The sequence below is a fragment of the Lepisosteus oculatus genome, chromosome 8 (genome assembly GCF_040954835.1).
Source record: "Lepisosteus oculatus isolate fLepOcu1 chromosome 8, fLepOcu1.hap2, whole genome shotgun sequence".
In the NCBI taxonomy this organism is placed as follows: domain Eukaryota; kingdom Metazoa; phylum Chordata; class Actinopteri; order Semionotiformes; family Lepisosteidae; genus Lepisosteus; species Lepisosteus oculatus.
The window spans coordinates 45,280,734-45,307,977 of NC_090703.1; the positions used below are offsets into that span (position 1 = coordinate 45,280,734).

The 27,244-nt window shown below is 35.2% G+C and overlaps 1 protein-coding gene across 3 annotated transcripts in view; it reads right to left on the bottom strand.

The window, feature by feature from the left end:
- il1rapl2 (interleukin 1 receptor accessory protein-like 2) overlaps nt 1–27,244 on the bottom strand; it is a 295,280-nt gene that overhangs the window by 27,053 nt on the left and 240,983 nt on the right. For all 3 annotated transcript variants that reach the window (XM_069193492.1, XM_069193493.1, XM_015351291.2), the window contains exon 6: nt 21,687–21,761. In XM_069193492.1, the coding sequence (XP_069049593.1) occupies nt 21,687–21,761 (75 nt within the window). The remainder of the gene's footprint in view (nt 1–21,686; nt 21,762–27,244) is intronic.

Below are 27,244 nucleotides of genomic sequence, written 5' to 3' on the forward strand. Positions count from 1 at the left end.
CAACAAGAATAACATTTTTCCGATACTGACAGTTTTACAAAATGTTTTCGACTGCAAAATGTGTACAGAGCTCAACTAAAGCTCTCCAGCATTGCTTAGTTCACTTACTCATGCATTAAAAGTCGTACCTTTACAGGAATCATTTCAATGGAACAAAGACTATTTTTAATCTATGTAATGGAAATATAATGAAACAATTAATAGGTTTATTCCATGCTGAAAGGAGAAGAAGGAAAATAATGTTTCGGCTGTGGAGCCTTCTTGCTTACACCCGAAGAAGGCTCCACAGCTGAAATGTTATTTTCTTTCTTCTCTTTTCAGCATGGAATAAACCTATTACTTGTTCCTTTGTAGCCTACGCATGCTGACGCAGCTACCCACCTGAACTACTTCGTAATAAAACAATGATCACTAAATCAGATTAAATCAAATTTGTTATTTCAATATATTCTTTATATTCTTTAATGTGGGTGACATCACACTGTAAATTCAAACGTTTTCCATTTCTACTATGAATTATTGGGTTCGGGATTTGTGATTGCAATCTTGGTCAAGACTGAAAGAAAGTATTGAAATGTAATGCAAAATTAGTTTTTGTAGTAAAACACATATTGTGCTGATTAAAGACAAATTAAATCCAAAAGAGGGGAAGAAAAAATGAGTCAGACATATCCTTCAGATTTTGCATGTACAAAATACATGATTTGAAATGCAACAAAGACAGGTACAGTATACTGTATGTTTAAATGAACTGCGGTTGGATCTTGCATTAATCACAGAAAAAAAAAACATTATTTTCTGCCACATCTGTGGCATCATCCACCTTCTTTGAGGCTTTTAATGGGAAGATTTTCTTATACTGTAAATGATTGATTTTTGTCAGAGCAGTTTCTGACTTTAGCTACATTATTACTTAATATGTGTTAAGTCTTATACAAAGAGTTGACCAAGGTTACATGATTTTCTGATGATATAATAATCTTCCCTGAACACTTTGTGATCATTCTATCTCTTTTTAATCCTTTGACCAGATATGTCAGCCGCTATCAAATTCTCATTTCAAATGACAACCTGGAGAGCTACCCAGGTTATCTAACTGAAGTACTTTGCTCAAGGGTAGAGCAGCATCCCACCTTTATTGATGAGATTTCAACGTGCAGAGCTGTGATTTGTTTTATCTTTCAAATTGTACCACAGGAAAATTGGCTCAGACACCCAGAAACTAATAAGAAAGAGAACTGTTGTCTAGTTTCTCTTTTTGGCATCTATCTGTAATTAGGACAGAAATCCATGCAAACAATGTCAATAAGAGCATCTAGAATAAAAATATACCCCAATGAACCCAGCCAGCTGGGAGAAGGTACTCATTTCACAAACTTCAGTAAACACCACTGAACTAAACCTCCTACTGAAGAGAAGATTTGACAGATATGCTTGTGCAGGAATATGCTTGTTGCTGAACCGATCATATATTATGTTAAGGTTGGTTTAGAATCGCTCAGTATGACAATACTATTCTGCGGTGAAAACTCTAAGTATCCAGCCATTATATGTCATCAGTTGTGCTCACTTCTTAACTATACATTTTATCTTGATTAATTTGTTATCAAGCTTCTCTGAATAATAATGTTTAGCAAAAAAGAAATATTTTTTTATTTGGAACTACATTAGCACAATATATTCACTGGCATTTAAAATGGGCACAAGGACACATACTGCAACCTTTCAGAAAGCGTAATATGTTTTTTTCCTAGTAGGCAGTGTTTTTAACTTTATGGTAAACGCATAAAATAAAGTCATTGCTTTCTCATTTAGGTCTAAAGCATATTGTTATTGATTCATATGGACATATTTATGTGTGTCTTTTATACAGAAAGTCATTATCACACACTCAAATATTTAATGTACAATAGTGAAACCCTGTCAATAGCTTTTATGGGAACATACTGGAAAAAAGATTTAATTATCACTCAGAAACAACAGCTGAGTTTTCTAATTTTAACATTTTATTCAAAAATTAACGGTGTGTATACTGTAGCTGACAGGCTAAGTTCCTAGACTTTCTCAACCTGTCTCGTCTTTGAGAACGAATCTGCAGTGGCTCCAAGAAAAAACATTCTCGGATCTTGAATGAAATCTGTGCTCAATGTGTGCTGGAGCTAACCGGAGCTCTGCTCCAGTCCCTCTTGATTTTAGATTGTCTGTATTCCAGGACTCTCTAAGCACAGCACTGTGACAGTGTTATAGACCTCTTTGAGATTTCGATTACCACAGATTCTGAAGCCATATTGATGAGAGGTCCATCAAAGTGGAAATGTTTCAAATGTACAACAGGCCTAAAATAGCATATGGGAATTACTAATTAAAATGTTGTTTTTTTTTCCAATCTAGTTAGTCTCTTATCAAAAATGGTGGCTTGAAAATGCATTAAATGTGTGTTACATTGCTACAGTATACGCCTACGATGATTAAGTGCACCCTGGCCTTTCTACCTTGTTCACATGGAGCTCTGGCACCTCGTGATTTAGAAATGAGGGACTGGATGACAGTGAGATGAGACTGAGTAACGACTCATGCAGAAACAGTTTGGCATGACGACGTAGAAGTTCAGTTTCCAAACAAACCAGGAATTAAAAGGGACAGAGCAAACAGCAGGCGGAATCTGTAGAATAAAAGGCTTTTTGGTCGGCAATGATTTCGATTTCCCCTTGATGTACTGTATCTTTGATTTTGTTGCTTATTGAAAGGCTCTCCCTGCAGTGCTTGGAGTGGCATATGCTAATGAATGTGCATCATGCGGTAAATACCCTTGCAGGCACTGATGAAGCAAACATCTGAGGCCAGGATACAGAAAGCCAGGGGTTCAGAAGGCACCATCTGCGTGTTGGGCGACAGCTGCCCTGTGGTGAGCTTTTGGTCATTCACCTCAGCTGCTTACCGTAGCACCTGGTCATCTGGGCAGTCAGACTGGATCTTATCGAGAGAGGTGTTTTGGGGCGTTTGGCCTTATGAAAATTACAAATTAAAGTGCCCGTGACCTATGTGCCTGATAAGAGAACTAGAAGAGGGCTTTACCAGAGCCTCTGGTTGATGAACTGACATCCATTTCCTGAGTTCTGCCAGAGAACTGATGCCATGCAGTCTAGCGAATTTCTTTTTTTCCTCAGCTACAATTTTAGCTCATTAACTTAGCTTTCCCTTAGAAACAAACACACCACTTATTCAATCTGTTATACTTCTATGGTATTTCAAAGGCATGATTATGGGATATAAACAATCATAAGCTATAGTTAATTAGCTAACTTGAAGACATTAGAACCACCAGCGGAAGCATTTTCGGCAGTTCATAAACAGTAATGGCACTCGACTGTAAGAAGAAGAGTAAGGATCAATAGCTTAATAGGAAATTTAAACTAATGAGATGAAAAGCAGCTCTTACAGTCATCTGCCTCATTACTGGTATAGCTGAATGCAAACCGTTTGAAATCACAATTAGACAGGAATTATAGTTTATAAGAGGAAAGCACTCCACTGAGAATTCCCATTTTCATTTTTTTATTAAAGACATCATGACTTATTAAGACACAATGAGATTTAATCACATGAAGGGTGAGAGGCTTTGTTTCTGACTTTATAGTACAAGAAGGAAAGAAAAGGACTAAAGCAAACAAAAAATGGGGGGCATATTTTCAAGGATACAAGAAACTTTTACACATTTATTGCACTACATGTGCAAAAAAACCCCAAAACAACTACTTTTGTTCTACCAGGGCTTTATGTCAAGAATAGCAGAAAAGCTTCACCAGGGTTATCACTGCAGTTCTCCATCACGCATACAACTACTGTAAATATTGCTTTAAAATTTCCAAAGGGCAGTCTATTTTTAATTGTGTAAGTCTGTGAAACTAAGAGCTGAATATAGAGCTCCACAAAGTTAATGGCAGGTTCTTTGGTTCTATATTTATTCCTGGCAGTCACAAACTTTCATCTTCAAGTCATTCACACAGACTCTTTGTGTTGGTTTTGCCTTGTCATTTGGAAGCAATATAGTTCAGAACTTCCTTGGGCGAAAGATACAGTATGTTGTTCTTGCTACTGTATGTGTCCAGCTCATTGCTCATTTTAGTTTCTTCAGCCTACCAATAATACAACATAAGTTTTGTTTGTTCTCTCATCCCATACTATTTTTTTCGATCTCCTACTGTTATTTTCTGTATATACTGTTCCATGTGTCTTACTTGTATTTTTGGAAACATTGCATGTGATAGAAAGTGTACTTTGCCTGGAAACTTCTCCTGAGGCACAAAGCTTACGTTTCTGTTAGGACTGTCTTCCAACAGCACTTCTTACAATCATGTATAACACAGTATATGCTGTATGTGTCTTCTTTTCAATAAACTGCTTTGCAAAGGCCTGTTTTTGTTAATATTTACAGTACATTATCAGCAAACCAAAATGTATCCAACTGAAAAGGAAAACTACCTTGAGCAACCTGTGTCTGACCTCAACTCCCTTTCTTCTACAACCTTCTCCTTCAATCTCTTCTTCGCCTTTCCCTTTATTAATCACCATTTTTAACTCATGATCAAAACTGACATCCTAGCAAGGACCTGCTCTCATTTTCTCCACACAGATGCAGAGGCGTGGTTAACTGGCAGATGAGAGTTCTAGAAATATTTATCCTAGAAGCATCCAGTCTATAGGACAGCGACTGAGGGACAAAACCATTTTAGGACCCACAACTGTTTGGCGTTGGACGTAGCAGGCAGTGGCAGTGATGTTGTAATGTAGTGTCATCACAGACAAAAAATAGTGAGGACTCCAAAGTTCACTGTTGAACATCCTCAGCAGCTGTGTGGCAGCTGCTTGCTCATAGATTGGAAAAAAAACAACACATTTTGGATATATCCTGATAAGTCCCTGTGAGACCATAGTACTGTAAAAGAATCCACATCTTCGATTAGATATTATACCCAGTTTGAATCTTGCTATGCAGTTAGATCTTTAACACATCTATAAATCTTATGATTAATTAATTTATCTCCCACACATCATCCCATGAGATCTTATTGGTAGATGTAGCAAAGATCTTGGTATCAAGTTGTTAATAAGCTCAGAGTCTTGTAAAATTTTAAAACCATGTAATTATACAGCGTTAGAGCTGGGAGATGTACAGTAGCAGCATAAGAGTAGCAATCGAACAAGTAGAGGTTAATTCCATGATGAAAAGTTAAAACATTTTTTTTTTCACTTTTAGTGTGGAATTAACTTCTACTTGCAGATATAAACTGTTTTTAAAAAGTGTTATTAGTGAGAATTTCTCACAAAACATACTGTATAGATTCCATTGGTACTCCACATGCAAAGTACAGTATCTAAGGCAGATTATAATATAAAAAGTAATAAAAAAGGGAACCTGGTAAATTAAAAACAGAGCTCAACTCCTGGAAGCTAACAATGTCTGAGGAGGCCATTCACACTAAACAATTATCCAAATGAATACCTTTATCTGAACATGCTGAAAAAACATATATCTGGTTTCCAGACAGAAAAAAAAAATATCACATACAAGTATGATTTTGCCATTTGCTTCTGATACCCAATCACTTTTCAACAGCCTGCCAGGTCACAATTGAGTTAGCTATCAAACCAAATCATATAGTATATCTCTTCATGGAGAAACCCTAAAATGAGAAAAAATCTTAAAATCAATAAGACTGTACTAACATCTTTTCGATTGCTTGTCATGAATGAGATGAGGAGGCATCCACCCACAAGTTTAGAGAGTATAGCCAAAAAGCCAGATGTTACAATTTAAAACTGGATACCTTAAAACTGCCAACTCACTCAGCACATTAAAGAATCACCTGTATCATGCCTGTAAGGCTTTAAGAAATGTTCAGTTTCTGTTAAAAACTCAAGGTAAGCCTATTTTTTTTATCATCTTAAAAATCGATATAAATAACATATTTGAACAAAGAGGGAAATTAAAAGGATAATAACCCAGTTTATTAGTAGTTTAGTATCTAGAAGTGGATTTAAAATATTGATCATAATGACATTAATACAGTATGTATTAAACAGGAGACATAAAAACACACTATACTACTGTACTGTACTAAGTCCAAACAATATGGTAAATTGTTTAGTTATTGTGTGTAATATTATAGCTTATTTTTATATTCTACTGTTGTATTTTTTGTTGTATTTTCTGTTAAGAAAAACTAGGGAGATAGCTGTCAAATTGCTTAAAATAAAATCAAATACAGTAACAGCTTGACACAGATATTAGTTTAGACAGTGCTAAGAATTTTTTTTTTGCTGTATTTTTCTAGCCAGAAAAATCCAATTAGATTACAGTGGTAATGAGAAAGAAAGGGAGATTCTCACATAATTTGAAAATGTCATTCAGATACGATAACTTTTACTTTCCCCGGTTTTTAAAATATAACAACAACAATAATAAAAAAGATTAGATGCCATTTTTGCAAAGGTTAATTGTCTACTCAGGCTGTGCAACTGTTTCTGCGGAAGACAAGATTGATAAGACAATATAATCCGATAGTCCACATATCTTCCTAATGAAAGCTCAGCCTCTGTGCTGCCAGAAAAATTTGTTTCTATTTTTTTCCCAGCCGAAATACCATCAGAATGCTGCTTTGTTTTGCCTTCACTTCCGCACCTAACATGGCCTACAGGAGGAATCATTCACTGGCCCAAGAAACACATCCCAACACACACTCTGCTCCATTGCACCGCTGACCCACATCTCTCACACTCAAATCACCTATGCAGGAGCTGGAAGCTTGACACAAACGGCTGGATCCAGATTCTCTGAGCCAAAGTTTCCAAAGGCAAAGAGTGAACCTTGATCCGGAGTTATGGAACAGGCCTCCGAATGTATTCTCTGACTGAGAAATTTGAGAAAAGCCTATCTACAGCAGAGATGCCTCGTTTAACACATACCAGTACACAGAGCTCTCATCTTGTTTTATTACTATTTTCAGATAAAGGAAAAAAGAAACATGACATGCAGAATATTGGTGCAGAAGATAAAATACAACTACTTTATTACTTTAACATCACAGTAGAAGCACCAGCCTAAATGTCAGATCTTCCACTGTGTTTTTAAACAATAACATTACGTACACTACAGTACATTGTTTTTGCCTTCTGAGATAGTCTTGCATTGTTTCTTTTCATTTTTGATTTGGCTGCAATTTGAATCCAGGGTTGATGATTGATCCCTTATAATATACTGTATTTTGTTTTTGGTTCTGTTTGGCTTTTGAAGAGCTTACAGTGGATTTAAAACACTGCAATCCTTTGAATTCGTTTGTTACAGTACACGTGCATGCCTGAATGGTATATACAGTACGTAGACATCACTAGTGTATACTTAAAGATGGACCCACACAGGAAAACCTTAATCATGTTTTATTAGAGCTAAATCATTTTAATTCTGGAAGTATAAACAATATACTAGTTCTCTGATTTGAGTTTAATGACCCGATTAAAAGCAATCAATAATTTGAATCACATCCAAAAATAGAATGAGAAAATACTTATTTGTTTAACTGATGTCACTAAACAGTGTCAAAACAGAAGGAAACAATTCACTTAAGGGGACGTTTTTCTTGTTCAATGAATGAAAAGATAGCTTTGTTTATGGAGCAACTGTTCGCAATAATATTCAGTGTGGGGAACTCCTGACCTACTGTAGTTGTGGATTCAAAACCCCTACTGTAAGTACTGTATCTGTAAGAAAGAATAAGTTGTTAAAGGGAAGTTGTACTAAATATTTTATATCCAAGAGAAAGGCTTCCCTAACCAAGCTCCCTTTGGCAATTCGGAATAGAGATCCCATTTCTAATTTCAAGATCACTTAAATACAGAGGTGTGGTTAGGAATGTGTTCGGATTTTAAGAATGCATAATATTCACACAATGAAATTGCTAGCCTCCAAGGTTTTTACAGCTTTAAACATAATAAAAACCAACTTCATTCAAGAGGGTATGGCTCTGGGAGAGACTGATAATGCTAGGTAATAAATTCATATACAGAATATAGATTTCACTGCTGTTATTTGAGTGAGGAGTTAAAAAACAGATATAGCACATACTGTACATATGGAAATCAAAGTGTATCTTTACTAAATAATAGAACAATAGTAATGGAATAGATTGTTCAAATTTAAGTTTCAAGCTATTACCTATTTTAAGCTGCTTTTTATTAAATTCAGTGCATTAAATTGTGTACATATGAAACTAGTTTTGTAGTGGAAAGCAATTGCTGTAAGTTGGCTTTGCACTGAAGTTATTGAGATATACTTGAGATATGGGGACATGAGATGCTTCAAGCATGAATGAACTGAGAGATCACATACAGTAGCAAGTTAGGTAAGGTCTATCATCCAAAATGTTCATATTTCACATCAATGCAGAAATATCATTCTTTTAGTGGCTACATTACTTCCAGTGGTTACAAGGAAGTACTGTAAAACCTTTGTCACAATGCTGTTACACTGATACTTTCTTTCCATTTGCTGACAAAAGTCATCTGGATACACAATGACAACAATAATAACAACAACAAGAATGTAGATCTTGGCTGGTTAATTTCCCTACATTTTGTCAGGAACAAAAACAAAGGAATGCACTATTATCATATTACATAACCTGTACAAATTACACAAAGTTCAGGGGTGACAATCATGAATCTCCTTTTTTTATTTGCTATTTATTGTTTGATCACAGTGAAGTATGATGTCCCTATGCTATAATATTTACAAGGCTATTTTCTGGAAGCCACTTGATATCTAAATAAAACTAACAACTATCCACGAATACGATAGCCATATGTATTAATGTATTATAGATTTGGAAAACACAAACTGCTTTACTTTCAACATTTAAATGAGCTATTTATTCAAGCGTCTAGACAGGCAATCTTCGCGTATGTTTAAAAACAGCAATTGAAAACAAACTGTGGAAACACAAGTGTCATTTCAGATCCCCAAGAGACTAAAGAGGAAAAGAGAGGATAACACTGCCTTGTAGTTACAAGTCTCCCTTTTACAGTTATTTGAGTCCAAGAATGATGCATTGTAAGCAAGCTGAAAGGAGTCAAAGGATTATGGCCTTAAAGTTAAAACAATCTTTGACAAATATAAACAACCAAATGTCAACATTTTTGTTTTCTACATAAATTTAAAAGACACAAAACTGAAATAATAGAGTCAGTGGAAAAAAACACCAATGTAAAGCCATTTAATAGGGTTAAGGCCACCAGAACCTGTCAGTAAAGCCTTCATGACCCATGAGGGATAAAAGTCTACCAGTGTCTGGAATTCTGTGGTGGGATTCTGCATCATTCTTCCATTAGAAAGTCTCCTAACTTACAGCTAACTGATGGAAGTGAAACATTCCGTCTTAGGCATCATTCCACAGAACATTCCACAAATGTGTGGTCAGACTCAGATCTCGTGACTGAGAAGGCCATGACATATGGATAACACCAGTGTCAGGCTCATCAAACCAGAGCTCTGTGGATTTTGATACTGTCCTCCTGGAAGACACCTCTCCAGGCAGGTAAGAAATGCTGCAACACAGGGGGAAGATGATCGCAAAGTACACGTTATGTAATGATTAGCATTGACCTTGCAGTCTAAGAAACTGAGTGCAACCAAACCACAGTACGAAAATGTGCCTCCCAACATTTTAGAGCCTCAAGAACGCTTCACTGTTTTCAGCACTCAGGGCTGCAAAGTTCTTAAGGTTGGCCCCACACATGCACTCATCTGTCAAGAAACATCGTGAAGGTTGATTCATCTGGCCAAATCACATTTCTCCACCGCTTGGCAGTCCACTGCTGTCAAGGATGTCGGAAAGGGCATGCCGTGGAATGGCGGGAGAGCCAAAAAGATCCAATGCGTAGCGGCAAGACAGGGATTAGTCCGGGCTCAGCAGGTCAGACGATGTCGAGTAAAAACCCATGCTCTCAGGACGCGGAGGAGGCGAACAGGTGCTAGGCGGGTCTAGGCGGGTGACTCGGAAATATATAGCCCCAAACAAACACATAGTGGACGGACAAGCAAAGCACAGGGAAACTAGGGAGACGTAGGAGCGCCCTCTGACTGTAGAGGTCGTGACAACTGCCTGTGTTCTTTGCACCACTGGACTTGTAATGCACATTGCCAGGTGTGATGAGTTGTTTGTACACTGCAATCTGACTATGGTATCCTGTTCTGTTGAGTTCTCTGCAGACCGTTTCTCGTTTTGATTGAAGTGGCTGCTTGTGCCACAGGTTGAAATTTGCAGTTAAATGATATGCAGTTGTTGTCTGTTTTGCATTGCACTTTGAATTAATGCACAGATATCAGGAAACTGGAGTAAGTGATTCTGGCCACTGCTGTCATTACCACACTTTCATACTGTACATAACTCTAAGAATGCTAGGGTTGTAGTTGCTTAATTAAAACATGAGCCACACCTAGGTGAAAGGTTTACTTTCAATATACTAGACATTTAGCATTTGTCCAGGTTTCCATTTTTTGTCCACTACTTGTAGATTAAAGATACTGATAAATTCCATTATTCTGAATGATTTGAATTAATAATATGTCAGTGTGTGGCATGCAAAGGGACAAGCACAGGTTAATTCCAGGAAGAAAACCAGAAATAAAGAACACATTGTTGTGTTTTTATTTCTACGTTGTATGATATCTTGATATTAAATTATGTGGTCTGATTTTGACAAATTATTATGAAATGTTATTGTAATATATCATTGCAAAAGAAAGTGTATTAAATGACAGCAAAGGCATGATTTAAAATGTAAAAACAGGGTTAAATATGTATATATGTAGGGTAAAATGTCATACAGACTAAAGGGAAACCACAGTAAAGCAGGAACTTAAGGAATTAAGTACTGTAAATGAAACAGAAGTAATTAAAAGTACTACAGAAATATTGCTTAATTTAATTACAAAAATGTGTAATTACATAAGTAAAGGCTATATTAAGGCTTTAAAAACGAATATCTTATATTTACGCTTTAGTTACTGCTGCTTCTACAACCCATGTATTGCAAAATTGTCATTATGCTACTATATTTATATCCCTTTTTTGTATCTCAGTTCACAACAGAGTAGAATTACTGCAGTGAAAACCTTGGTGAGCATCTTCTGTGCTGCTGTGGCTAAGACCAGATCTATACCTGCTATATGAGTTGCTTTATTAAATTCTAGCTCTTTTGCTCAAGTAGACAATGAGCTAGCCTTTGAACTGCACGTCTGCCACGGCTTCTCTCAGCCATTGTCCTCTTACTTAACTCCCATTCTTTGAACTGGTGCCAAAAAGCTGATTCTGATCCCTGATGGTTGCAAGAGGTAATTTAATTCTATTATAATATATCTGCACTGTTCTTTCCCTTGTAGACTACAGGATGTTTGCCAATTTGTAAGGGATTTTACTCTGTACCTAAGGGACACTGAATGACCGTAATGACAAGCTTGACTTTCAAACATCCTAAGCCCATGTTCAATGAAAGCACAGGTTTAGGTGTGTGGATTGGAGGGCAAGCTTTGGTTAAGCTAACACAAAGGCTGTATGCAGCTGTGACTCCTCGTGACTGAGCTGAATTTATGCTGATTGACCATATGTTGGTCTTGCAAATAAAACCTGTTTCACTTGGCTAAGTGAAAAAGCAGTCATCCCTTAAATAATGAGACACTTGGTTCAGTCCCAGATGTAAATGTCTTTAATAATAAGCTAAAGGGTTTGTAGATTTTAGCTCTTTAACATTATCATGAGATCACATACTGGGAAAGGTAATTTATTATGGTAGAAAACTGCAATTGTATATCATGTAGCAAAAACTAAATAGTCCTAAATGTACTAAATAGTCATTTAAAGAAATGTAAACTAAAATGACTGAATGTATTATCATAATGCTATACATGAGTGTGAAACAATAAAGACCAATGATCAAAGCCCATGCAAGGGAATGAGATTCAATAATGCTTGGTTACGTTTGATCCGACCGACTCAAATTTGGGATACAAATGCCGCGTGGTGCATCGCGACATCCAAGCTCCAAAGAGTTTCTGAAAATAAACCCAATTCAGATAGGAACTAAAAACCACTCGTCCTAAATCTCACTTGGGACCCAAAATCCATTCCTAAGCTTAAAAATAGTGTATGTAGTGTCTGAATCCTAACCTTACCTGGGGTGTCAACTAAGAATTACCGCGATCTATGTCTGATCTTCTCTGGGCATAGGATTTTCACATGTTTTCCAAACCAAAAAGTATGAGTGGGAAACAATCAAGACCATTGATCAAAGCCCATGCAAGGGAATGACATATAACAATGCTTGGTTACAACGTTTGATCCGACCGACTCAGATTTGGGATACTATTGCCACGTGGTGCACCAGGCCCCAAGAGTTTTCGGAAAGTTTTTGGAAAAAAAAAATTCAGATAGGAGCTAATAACTACTCATCCTAAACCTGACTTGGGAACCAAATTCCATCCCTGGGCTTAAAAATGGTCAAAGTAGTGTGTGAATGCTAACCCTACCTGGGGTGTCAACTGAGCATTTCCGTAATCTACTGTACATAAAACTACAATACAAATTGTGTTTTGGAAAACTGAAATATTATATTTTGAAACATCCAGATGATTTAGGTTCTCTCTGTGGTCCAGAGGTGTCATACAGCTGATTCTACACCCTAGTGTGGAGCATGAATTAGTTACCAAATGAAGGATGAAAAAACTGAATCGGTGAGGATCCTTGTAGCATTTCTAGCAGGAACCACTGTAATATGCATCCCTACTGCTGAGTAGAGAAATTCCTGTCAGTATGTGACACGTCAATGCACAACTAATTAGTTCTTCTTGTGCAGCACAGAATGTGCAGTATCTGCCAAAAGCCACAATGGAGGTCAGCCCAAAGAGCTCTACTACAACTTTACAGGTTGTCAGAAAAAAATGTGTACATTTATCAACACCATTTTGATACGCAGATGAGGGGCGTTTGTAAAAGATTCTGACTCGTTGAGAGGCAAACTACAAGCTGAGCTCATTTTGCTTAACAGGTTAGCGAATTACTGAAAGCAAACCGAACTGCTTTTTCAGAATGAAAAACGCAATGCAGAACACAGAAGCGTTTTATTTTAAGGTCTGGATCCATGTACAGTATGTGCAACATCTTAAATGAAAAAACATGTTAGTTAGTTAAATAAAGAAACAATTCTTTTCACATTTAATATGTACATGACTAAAAACCTTCATACAGTAATTCATCCCCTAGAATAACAAACCGGTCAATGAGCAGTTCATTGAGTCATTAGTTTGATCTATATTCATTGTGTGTATTGACCATCCATGATGAATTGCAAATGATGATTTTCACCAATACGTTAAAAAAAAATCAAAGTATAGTCTCTCTATAACACAGCTTCATTATTGTTATTAACTGTAATCCATGAAGCATATGAGAACTATTTTTCAGCCTGAGTGTCTAAAAAGTCTTAGTGCCCATTTTATTCGGATCTAATTAGTAGCAGTCTACAAAGGTAACTGCCTACTGTATATAAGAGCAGTTCCTTCCATTGAAGAATGACCATCTTTAATTATGATGAGGTCAGAAGAGCTACTCAATTTTAATATTCACAGAGCAATTAAACTGACATTGTGATATATCCTCAAGGCAATTTCCAACTGGCCTACCTACATAAACAAAAATTCAGCAGACGTTTCAGAAACCATCAGCAGTGACAATTATAATAGGCTCAAGTATTTATGGCATGACTTTAAACTGAGGACAAAAATTTCCCATGTAATTCAAATAACAGAAAGGGTATTAATTTTCTTTTCCTTTCACTTTTAGTTCTTTAATGGCAAAACATTCATTACTTACTGTACATATTTTTAAGTCACATACAGGGTCAGTCAACGGTTTTCATTGGTTTCATGGTTTTCATTAAAAATACTGCATATCCCTATATGAACCATACAGCATACATTTGATAAATGTGAAAAGATTATTCCGTCTGTATGTTGCTTCTGTAGGTAAGTCTAACCTACCTACAGTAGATGTAAACATTTTGGATAAAGTGCCAGTGCTCTCCAGAACATAAGGAAACAAAATAATAAAGATATAGTATTTGTTTACATTTCAATAGAATTATCATTACTGGGCTACTATACAGTGTGAATACACAATACTATAAGGAATATTATTAAAATTGTCTTAAAAATAAAAACATTGTATAAACTTTTACATAAGAAATATGGCCAAGAGATAATAGGAACCAAGGTGACAATATATTCTTTGCCAGTTTCTATTATTTATTGACCGTAAAATGCCTGATGTCAGTTTGTCAGTTTCTTATTTAGCAATGGACAGAGCTTTTGAGTATGGTCTATTGCCAGTCATTCATCAAAGATATTAGCTGTCTCTAGAGTTTTACTATCACAATAAATATAGGTTTTTCTGCAATTAATTTATTTTGGTTTGGTTGGGCATGCCTACCCAGAATCGTCCTAGACAATCAGGATTTTAACCATGGAGGTAAGGTTGGTTACAATGAATATATAATGCACAAATCCAATAATTCAATTACAAGGGTTCACAATGGTTGTCCTAATTATTGGAAACATGTAAGAGCAAATAAGGACTTGAGTTTTCATAGGAACTCTCAGACACTTTCTAAATATTATTGTGCCCTACTAGAGCTTCTGTGTACCCGAATTCACTGTAATGTACTGTATATCATACTGTAAGTCATTAAAATGGAAATTCCTTATGAGGTTCAGTGGCATGGCTGTTAGCGCTGTTGCCTCACAGTTCTTTGGTCCTGGGTTTGAATCTGGAGTGCAGTGCCTTCTGTTATCCTCAAATTTTCTCCAACCTTTCAATACAGTACATGCTGGCTGAGTGAATTGGTGTCTCTAAGTTGACCCTATATATCTACTTGAGTGCCAGTAGTGGTACTCTTTGCACCTTCCAGGATTGTCTCTGAGTTGACACCAAGCTTACTAGGAATATGTGACTTCATGATAATGGAACAGATGTGTGACCCTTAGAAGTTGCATTATGCACCCATATGATAGGGAAGCTGAAATTAATACTAAAATAATACTGGCCTTAAATATTGTCTTGCAAGGCTACTGTATGGGCTATACAGCAAATTATGTATTACTTTTTGAGTCTGCAACACTGCAAAGACACTCAACCTTTATTAACTGTAATTCGAAAAACCTTCACCCCAGTATGTGTTCCTCTACAGAATCAGTCAATGGAGCTTACGTAACATTACCGCTTTCAACAAGTTTAATGATTCAAATGAATTGCAGCAGAATTATGGCAAGATGAGAGAGTATTGGATCAGAAAGCTATTGAGGCTCTCACCACTTCACATGCTGTAAACACTACTCCATGAAAACAATCCACAGTTGTGTATTCCTAAAATGGTAATTGAGAAACTAACTAAAAATATGAAATTGTGAAGGTGCATATTGAATTTCAAGATTCAGTAGATTCTTTGTCGATCTACTGTACTTTATGAAAACTAAGCAAATTGCTTTTGTGCTGTTTTCGTAACCTGAGTTCCCAAATACAACATATTAACATATGTATGAGTTTCCGAACAACTCAAATGGTCCTAACAGAGAGATGAGGGCTGTTCAAGCTCTTCTCCTGCTATTATTCTGTCATCTTGACATGGGATTCTTTTAAAAGCTCAACAGAATGCCTTTCTGCCTCTGTATCATATTCTTCTCAGCGTACGGTATGTGTAGGTACAACAACTGTAATAGAGTACATTATGTCTCTGTTTTTTCTCAGCTTAAAAAGGTTTTTACAAAGAAAGGCTCCACAAAACAAAAAAAAACCCAAAACATTGTGAATACACCAAAAACATGTCCAATCTCTTGACATAAACATATTAATTGATTAGTCCATTGTCAGTCTGTTGGTCCTGGTGAAGTTTGCAGCTAGGTGTACTGTATACAGTACAATTCCTTCATTTTCTCTGTCCCATTTGTTATTATAGATTTAAAGATATTTTTTTAATATGATATAGGGGATTTACTATTAATGGGCAAAACAAAGGCAATAAATCAGTAAAGAAAAGGTGTCTAACCCTGGTAGAAGACAGCTCTAATTCAGATGGCCTTATAGGTCACCCGTGTTTAAGCTTTGGCAATATGTTATTGATGAATTAAGTAAGTGATCTGTTCAATTAAAATAACTGTGGCTCTTGAAGGCTGAAGAGTTCTCAGAAGTAAGGCATAATTAAATCTCTAAATTGCTTAAGAAGAACCTGCAATATTGATTACAGTGACAATGGTCCAAGTCTTTATAAATTGTTAATTTAATGGTGTCAAGCTACAGATAGCGTACTTTACCCCAGTTACTCCAGTATACCCAGCTGTATGAGTGGGAATTAATTTTGCTGGGGGGTCGTCCTTGGAGAACTGCTTTGAAATGTCAGACATTGTGTTAAAGTATCCAAATTGTTTGTCAAAGTTTAACTTTCCCCAAAAATTAGAAGTCCGTTTGCAAAACAGGAATGGACACCTCTGACCTTGATTACTTATGCACCTAACAAAATAGAAACATCTATAACTGTGTCATCACTCTGCCCATAACTGGTGTCATAATTTTCTAATATACAATACTGTATTAAGGGTACAGAAAATAAATGCTGAAATACAGTAATCCTTTGGATTTCCATTCTTTTATCAAAAAGAAGGGGATTATATGCTGCAGATAGATATATGTACTGTACAGAAGCTATACTAACATACATTTATTCTTGATAAAAATGATACATGTTTGATAAATTGGGGGAATAAAATTTCTTTTATCTTTGATTTGTGAACAAAAACATTAGCTCCCGTAGTACTACTGGTTCTGTTCACCAGTCAACAGACAATGTGAATCACAAGTCTTTTCTGGCTCAAAAGCTTTTAGAAGTTGTTAAAGGACAGACGTTTTTTAATACCTTTGGTGATTTTTTTTAACTTCATTCTAAAATTTCATTGAAAAATACAGATTAGTGAATACATATGATGCAAGATTGCTTTGCTGGTTCATCGAGTACATTGTACTGTGATATAATAAACAAAATTATACAGCCACTACTGCTTGCAAAGCAGCTCATTCACTCTCTTGCCCTCCCGAACCAGAATAGATCAAAAGTCAAAAGGTTTTTTCTTCATTGAGTGTCACTTCTGTTCAGATGCCCATTTTTCTAATCAGGCACCCTACAGCTAATAATATCCCCTTCTTGTGTAAAGGTTAAGGGAACTGATATTCAAGGAGCCATTAAATCTTCCCTGCACTTAGTGTCTTTTCGGCTAATAAACCAAGACAGCTGTGCCCTAATAGTCCAGCCGCAAGAACTCATGACAGCTATGCTCAACAATTAATTACTGATTCTGTTCAGCCACAGGTTCTCATCAACTATCTGTGCATGGATACATTCTGCTTTTATGTTCACCAGTTTGATTAGGTTGAATTATTCGACAATTACTTCTGTAAATACACTGGAGATCCTTAATATTTGCACATTAGCAGGACAGCTTCATGGGCACATTCATACCTATTGTTTCATTATTTGGAAATGTCTTCATTTTATTTGTTAAAGTTTCAGTGCTTATGACTCAAATCTTTCTTATATGTTAACATACAGCATGAGCAGCAGTACTAAGACTCATAGAGCAATACACAAGGAAATGGCAGTTAGAGGTGGTCCCTCACAGCTCTAGGGTCAAGGGTACAATTCATTCTTTCCTATCTGTGGGGTTTGCATTCTCTCTCATGTAATGTTCTTGCTGGATGCTATACCTTCCTCTTACTACCCAAAGACACAGTGGCTACATTTGGTTGCCTAATCTAAATTGTCCCTTGGTGTGTGTCCCTGTGATGGACTTGTGTCTACTCCAGGGTACAAGCAGGTAGGTAGACTTATTAATGTCTTGTGCTTTGTACATCTGTTATACAGTAGGCTTTTCAGTTTTGCTGTGACCCCCAGAAGAATAAGTGGCTCTTCTAATAACAGATGGATAGAGTAATAGTCATCAACACAAATAATAAAATACATCAAAATAATCTCAGTGATTTTGGTATGGCACTTCTCAATGTCATTAAGAAATAAATGTCAGTGTTGGAATGATGAAAGTTACTGCTGGAAAATTAAGCCTTGAGAGAGCTGTCACATTGTTAAGTCTATACCCAAGGTTTATTTAACATGCTATTATTCCCTCTCATAGCTCTTCCTACTTCTGTGTTTCTGTCATCATTCACACAAATAGCTAACAGGGAAAGATGTTCCTTCTAAAATACTATATAAAGAATGATCGTAATTCTTTGTTCAGAGTTGCTTGCAGCTACAGTATGTCTAAGACTGTTGGAAGGACATTCAATACAAATCCTGGACTAATTATAGATCAACTGAATTAACTGCTGTATATTTCTATATCTCTGTGAAGATGCACTAAAGGACTATAGGCCTGAAAACTGTGTTATGAATACCTCTTTCTGACCAATTTAAACAAAAATGTTACTTCATTGTAAGGTGGCTCAGTGTTAAACTACTGTGTATTTCCATCAGAAAGCTGCTGTATACTGTATGTGGCTCTCAATGCTCACAGTACACAATGGTAGAATGTATTTGGTAAAAGAGAGAAACAAGATCCTAGCAGGATTCTGTGCATTACTGGGGTACTATAAAGGACAAGACACAAAAAATTGACACACCATTTTATGAACAATATCAATAAAGGGCTGGCTATTACTAAAAAAAAACAACAGAATGTGGTTCTAGACATTCTGCAGATGCCACTGGCAAATAACTTAGCTGTTGTTTGGATTTAAATCAAAGAGCAGAGTTTGCTGTGCCAGCAACAACAACAACAAAAACAAAAAAAAACATCTCTCAATGGTAAATAGCTGCAATTAATGTTTCATTATAATTACAATCACTTTAAACTTTCTGAGATGAAAGAAAGCATCATCAAATGTTTTAGGGGAGATGCTTTTTAATATAAGTTAAAGTCCCCATTTTATCTATCTGTACAGTATATGGTGTACTAAATAGTTGCATATCTCATGTTTCTGCATAGCCCTCTTAAATCATGATGTGCATGGGTGTAATACTTATGACAGATGGAGTTACATGCATTGTGAAAGCAAGGAGGAAAGTGGATGAGAGGGATTTATGCTGTGTTATACAGACTGCTCACTCTATTAAGTTTAATTGGTTTGGGGCTGCACAGCTCTTCATCCTATCAGAAATATAATAACCACACCAAAAAGGTAAAGATAAAAAATGTGCAACAGAATTGATACAGATTTTCTTTCTATGCCACTGACAAAAGACAAGACAATAGCAAAGAATTTTTCAGATTTTTACATTATCTATGTGCAAGAATACAAAGCAGAAGAATTTCTATTTTCAGAATTCTGTGTAAAAGGCTGAACATTTAATATTAATGTTTTTATATGATTTTCAGATGAGAAAACATATGCTGTGGTTGCCCAGTATTTGGCACAAAAAAACAAATGTCAGTGCTAGTACTATCACAAGAAAAAAACAGTGCCTCTTTAGCCTCTAGTTAAGACCATTGATATCTTCAGGGGAATCTGCTCAAATTAATTTATACGTAAGTGAATAATGTACTGTTTGCTAAGGCTGTATTATTAAGCAACAGAAAATATAAAAAAAGCAATGTGATATTAATGACTTCATATGTACTTATCAATACGATTTTAAATACCTTTTAAAGGAGGTTGAACTGCAGCATATAAAATAAATCAAAATAAAAAGTGTTCATGTTGTACACAAGGTAAATAACCGAAAATATTTTTTTTCAATACAATATTTTTAAAAATAACGTTTATTGCACTGTGGTAACATAGCTTTCTAAAAAATGTTATATTTTATATTGATATGTGTATGTGAATCCTTTATTTTCTCAAATATATATTTTAAGAAGAAAAAGACCATCTTTTTACAATTGTACAATCTAAAAATTATACAACTCTTACTCTTACTCTTTGGGATAGCATGAATTTAAAACCTAATTAGAATAATAATTATTATAATTATTGAATGATGCACAAATTAACGGAGAGCTCTGTCCAACTAAATTTGTGTAACTGCCTTGAAAAAAAAAACCCTTAAAACACAGAATGGTAATGAAAAACAGAAGTCAGGGATGTGGAAGCTACAAGCTTCAAGATTGTATTTAACAACCAGCTGTTATAGAACCATATTATTTAAATACGATGTGCTAGAAAAAAAGACATTTCCTCAGCACTATAGGAGCTCGGAAACTTCATTTCTTCAGCTGTCTCTTCATAGTCTCCGTGTTGATGCATGTGGAATAATAGTCTATAATTTACCAAGAGAAGACAGCTTAAATATGCGTTTCTCTGAATTGCTTTGTTATTGTCAACTGCCCTCAGCAGACTGTAAGATTTAAACGTTGTGTGTATCTTGAGATCCCTGCTTGGCCCATGAAAGGCACTACAACTGAGGAAACAGACCAAATCATTTGAAATCCATTTTCACACTGAATGTTTGATTCTGTGGAAAATCAGCAGCTGCTGTCAATTACAAAAGAGATATTTCTTAATTACTCTGTGAGAAGAGGAAGTGGCAGCATTTTGGTCCGTCTGCAAATGAACAGTTTCTTAGTCTTGAGATTATTGTGACGGGAAGAGGAACCCATCATTGAACTGAGTAATTCACACAAATTGTTTCGAAATCATTAAAATGTTTTCCAAAACTGGAAACTTTAATTTGAAAAAAATCATTATTATTATTTAAAATCCTTTGTGCAACATTACTGAAAACAAGCTTTAAAACTGGTGATGAGATCCCCTTGTGTGGAGAGGGATGTCATTTCTCTCTTGAATTGTATGTATAGTAAATTATGTTGTAAAGCACTGAAATTAAAAACACTGTCCACACAAAGATATGCAAATGTCCATTTGGCAGTTCAGTAGATCCAGATATTCATGCAATTTAAAATTTGGCAGATGGATTTCTTTAATAGATGCATTTATGTACTGTATGTGATTGTGCAAATTCATGACCCCTTGAAGTGATGTGAGGTTAGGTACAGGGCACTAGACCTGTATCTCACATGGCCAAGTGAAAAGAGTGATTAGTACCCTTCCTCAATAAGACATGATGGAGATTGAACCCTGGACTCTACTGATACGCAAAACATATTAGTCTTAGTCTTACCACTAAATGTTGTTTTTATGATACAGTATATTTGGGTCTATAAAAAGACTTGGATTGGAGGGGCATTTGTGTGAATGAAAAATTACATTTAGCAAAAGAATTGTTGTGTACAGTATATACAAATCTGCAATAGCAAATCAAAATTCTCCTGCACAGGCATTGAACTTTGATGGAAAAAAATACTAACTTACATTATTCCAGGTCTGCTAATAACAGAAAAGGAATAACACCAAATTCCTCTACCATTCACAACCTTAACCAAACTAACCATGCAGAAAACTCTACTTTGATAAATTAGCAGAATCAAATTGAGCTGTATATAAGAAAGGCAGCAATGAAGCTTTCCTGCTCCATGTAATTTCACCCATCTGTTAGCAAAAGGAAAGTTAAGGATCTGCTATTCCCAGGAGGAGACTTACCCAGTTGGACATCAATAACATTTGGCTGGTTTTCCAGGGGGAACAGCACTTTAGGAGGCTTGACTGTGAGGAGAGCTGGAAGACAAAACAGAGATGTACTAGAGAGAACAGACAGGCCGAAATGCAAAAGAGTTGGAAGTTCATAATTTTAACAACATTGGTAATTATGCTGTTTTTCATCCTACGGTATGTAAAATGAACAGCAGGTGGAACTTCTGCAAATACACCACACTTCAAGTCTATTTCTCTGATTGTCGTCTAAACAGCTCGTAATTTCTAATTATTCTGATGCACATTACCAAGCAGCATCTGGGGAAGTCTTCTGATTATTTACTTGGTTTTCAAAGTAAATAAAGACACGTTGAGCAAGAAATAATAATTAAAATGAAAATAACGTTTGCAGTGTAACATTTTACAGCTGGTTTTTGTGTAGTTGTTCCTATAATTTTAGATGTTAATGTAGATCGAAAACTACTCCAATGTCAACATAGTAAAACCACAGGGTTCGGCCTGGATGTCTCTTCAACATAAGCAGACAAGAAAGAAGGATTACAGCATTATTATTTCCTGCTTCTTCTGCTTATTGTTTTTATTGATTCACACATATGAAATCCCAATCACACATGTTCACTCTCAAAACAAAAAAGACATTCTATACAGAAGAGTGTGTCTGTAATTTAGCTTGTCAATCACACAGTCCATAATGGAGAATGTCTAATGGTCTCTTAAGGGGATGTTGCAAATGAGTAACACTTTAGAACTCATGAGTGTTCTATTATCAACTATGTTAATAAAGCGTAGGATAAAGGACTCATCATGCCAAAGGCCACTTTGAGTAAAAAAAACAACATTTTTGATTTATAAAAAGCTTGTCAGATTAATTACTAAAACTAAACACTGTTACAGTATGTCCTGCTTTCAGCAGATTATAACAAATAAACCCGACTATACATTATAGCTTCTTGTGTAGTTATTCTGTGCCACAAAATATAAGGAAAGGGAATGATAAACATTTACTTGATGTCTTGGTTCAGCTTAGTTTTGAAAAATTCAAGAGTAAATTACATGGGTAAAATATATCTGGATTTTACACATGTTGCTCTGCTGTTTCAAAAGGTCATAGAGCTTAGAATTCAAGGCAATAACATGACAATTTGTGTCCAAGCCTATCTCAGAAATCAAAAATTGTGCAATTATAGTACAGTATATTTACAGTATCTAACTCCATGTAAAAATATAAAAACTAGTTCAACATTTTTCCTTTTATCCTTCACTTTTGTTTTCTAAAATTCCAGCCATTACTATGAGAAGTGGAGATTTTGAGAAGATCTACCTTTTAGATCGTAATCTTTAAACACATTGTCATCAATTGGAATGAATTAGTAACTAGATTTACTGTAGTACACCTTTTTATAATTGACTAAGTTTAACCTTTAATCATTGTTATTTAATCTTTTTGTTGTTGACAGATAACATAATATTGGTTTAGGGTTTAATGTTTTAAAGGTTTAAATGTATTTTAATTACAACTTTTGAACTTTTTGGCACAAATAAGTCTAAAATAGTTTGTAATTATGAACACAGTATTCTTGTAAGTTAGTGTCTAGTTTATGTTTGTGCATTTATTCTCTTTTTAAATTTGATATTTGATTGAATTAATGATTGTTGAAAACTGCTGAGTCAATTGTTTGAATGAGATGTTGCACTTATTTTCCCTGTACTGTAGGCATTTTTTGTTTGTTTGAATAAATTGAAGATCATGACGATGAGTCATAAACTGTTTTTTTTATTTTGGATGGCATGTTCTCTGTATTTTGTCATCCACTCCTCTACAAAAAAACATTAGATCACAAAAATGTTGAACATTAAAATGAATTATGAATTCTTCTGTTTGAGGTTGGACTCATTAACCTTTTGGAGTTTTAAAATATATTTAAGGGGTACTTTGATTCAGTTTGGTATACTGTGAAGGCAGTCTCTGTAGATAAGATTCCCTGCCTTTTTGGAGTTTTTCCTAATACACATTACATTGAATAAAATAAACTAGTTGGTTTTGCTGACAACAGTCTTTATGAGAAACAGTTGGTTCCTTTAAAGAAACACACAATGCAGTCTTTAAGACAAGTACAGTATATTCTTTAATAATATTCAGATTCCTTTTACATGTGCCATCATAGTAAATTATAAGTTATTCCTATGTACTCGTGTGGACAGGAGTAGGAAAGTGCAAATAAATATGCCGAATTCCAAATCCTTTGGCTGAATTGTGAAACCATTTCATAACTATATGGTTCTTCTTAAAAAGAGATACAGTCAGGTTCTCTAAGAGAAAGAAAAATATTCATCTTTGTGCTTCCATCTCTGCCTAAATTTAGTGTATCTCTAAAGTGTTAGTAAAGATGCATATAAAAATACTATTACCCTTCAATTAACATAGGTATTTAATACAATACAAATTTAAAATACATTTCTTATATTAAATAAAATGTATGTCATTGGTTTATCTTAGTAGAATTTAGATTTATCATGTATACAGTACGCCTTACTTTTTTGAGGCTTCTGAGACTTTGTTCATCCAAACAGCTTTAAAATCTCATTAGACACAAAAAGCAATTTATTATTCAGGTCTGCTTCAGATCATACCAAAATGTGAACACCTGTACCCATTTATCTCATTCTTGATTGCAAATGTTAAGAACCCATAAATAACTGTTGTCTGAAAAGAAAATGGGTTACCTAATGGGAATGTATATATTTAGTTATCATTATAGACAAAAAACAATAGCAGTTGCAATTAGGAGTTACAGTATACTTATTGTGCCTTCCAGTACATTTGTGATGACTCTTTAAAGATACATTTTTGTACACCCTATTGAAATATTTGCAATAAAAAAGAAAGAACGTAAAAACAAATGCAGTGCCCTATGACACTGAACTTTACAGCTTCAATGTTTTAATACAAAGCTGATCAGCTGCATTTAGATATGGAATCCAAGTGAAACCTCATTAAAATGGCCCATAGTGTACTGTACAAAATAACATGTAAATATGGGACGGACAGATTATGCAGTTACTGTAACTGTAGTACAGTAAGAAAACAATGAGTTAAAAATCTTATGGCAGTTAAATAACTTTAGAAGAACACTAAAACAAATGTAAAAGTCTACAGTAGGCAAGAGCTGATTCTACTATGGAAAAAGGCTATATACTGAACAGTACATATGTAACTGAAAGCTGAGACCTTAGAAACTGCTGAAAAAACAGTAAGAATGGAAATAATAATAAAACCTGGAGCACAGACAGTAGAGGGGAATTGTACCCTCTACACATCTAATTCCAGCGTATGTTACAACAAATCAGCAGCTCATAATGTTAAGCAATAGGTGGCTGTGTCATGCTTATTTAGATGCACACAGTTCTTTGGTGTTTTAATAAAAAATGGCTAAAACCCCTAAGCGTAACCTTCATTTCAAGGAGAGTGCGGAAATTGTACTTTATGAAAATTCTTATCTTTTGGCCCTGCTTAATTTTTTTCTTTTCATTGTATGAAAAATGCGGAGCTCAAGTGAAAGATGAAGCAGGGAGCCTCCATCCATCTTGGGGGGACAGCTGGAGCTTTTGCATGCAAATGAAAGCTATCATTCTTGTCAACCTGGAGCCAAAGCACACGCCTGCCGTCCACAGCCACTTAATATTCCCACACCAATCAGACCACCCTTACAAAGTGGTAACAGTTTTTTTTTGGCGATGCATTTCATCTGAGCATTATGCTGTTGGAGAGTAATCTTCAGCTAACCACCTTGCATTTTTTTACATTGAAATTCTGTATTTCCTCCTTTATGAAGACTTTGGACACAAAGATCAGTTATCAAAATACTGTACTTGACTCTGTAATGTTATTCAACAATGTTTTCAAGTTAGGCTGATAAGCAACGATATTTACGGGTATGTTTAATAGGAATTCTTCACTTAAGGTGTTATGAAAGGTTATTTTGTTGATGAGGTAATGAGGTCAGTGAAGATCTTCATGTCATTTTCATGAAGATGGGCAGGATTTGAATACCTTGAAATATTTAATACAAAACCTCAACAGAATTTAGTCGTTATTCTAAATTAATTTAATGCTACCATAAAGGTATTAAAGGTAATGTCTATGCTTTTTAACAACATTATATTACTAATATGCATTTTGCATTAAGATTTTTAATAAAACTGCAGTAATCTAATTTTATGGAATACAGTAAGTTATATGTATTTAAGATAAAAAAAACATTTATTGTAACAATATGATTGCTACACCATAACCAAAAAGCTTTTTTGGTAAAATGGGACATTTTTATTGGTTTCTTGATAAACATATGGCATGATTCAGATTAATTCAGAATCATAGTTGCCACAAATGCTGGATTCTAAAAGTTGTGTAACTTTGTAACTGTATCACTGAATCTTATGTACAGTCAGACATGTTAAAAACCATTTCCAACTTTTGTAAAGTTGGGGATTTTTCTTGCAGATTTGAAGTAACCAAATAGTGTACTAGACCTAAACTGTATAAGTTTATAGTGGCTAAGCATGATTCATGCTTGTGTTTAAAACTTACTGCAACATTCCACCTGCACACACATGATAAATGTGTCTGAAATTAAAATATAGAGTACATCAAGTAGTGGACTTTTTTAAAAATTGAAATGGGAGCTCTGTGTCTTTGAGCTTAAGAGTGGAAACTTTTCATTACTGTGGAAACACAATTCAGGAATACAACTCATATTACTATAAAATACATACAGTAGGAGTGAAATCTGTAGGTGTCTGTGGCAAAGATACTGTATGTAAAGAAGAGATATGAAAGAGCGGAAGAAATACTGTATTACCTGTATGTGTAATATAGCAATGCATGATAGAGAACCATAATTATTGTAGTTCTCAATTCATTAAACAGAGATTTGTGTGGTACAGTACAATAAGACCTGAAACCTACACTGATCTGAGAACCACATTCTTTCCATGTGGAAGTGGATATTAAAATAAAAAAGTGAGTCTTCTTTTTGTTTGACTAACCTTAGTGATTTAATAGATTTCAGAACAGTTCAGAGCCCTGTTTTGCAATTGATCTCTTGCACACATCACATTCTATGTAAGGGAAATGGCCAGTGTCTCCAATCTTTAAGCGTTACTAAACTCTGGGTGGAAAGTGTAATTTTGCAAGCTTCTTCTCCGCTTTTTATCCAATTGTGTCAATGTGGCACTCTTTCAGCAGATGTTATTCTCTGGCCTTTTCTTTTTGTCTCTGTCAGGTTACTGCTATCAGCAGATCTCATGAAGCATGCTTGCTAAAGTTAGATACTTCAGTCACATTCAGAAATGTCAGGCTCTACATTCTACTTTCCTAGTGTTTTACCTCCAGATAAAGCAAGAAAGCAAGAAATGCGTTTTGATAGAATCTTGTTTCATACATCAAGAGCTATTGTTCGTAGATTACGATCTTCTCTGAATACAATATGTCCATAAAAGTAAATGCAAGAACGCATCAAGAAAGCTTTTTGTTCGGCAATCCTAAA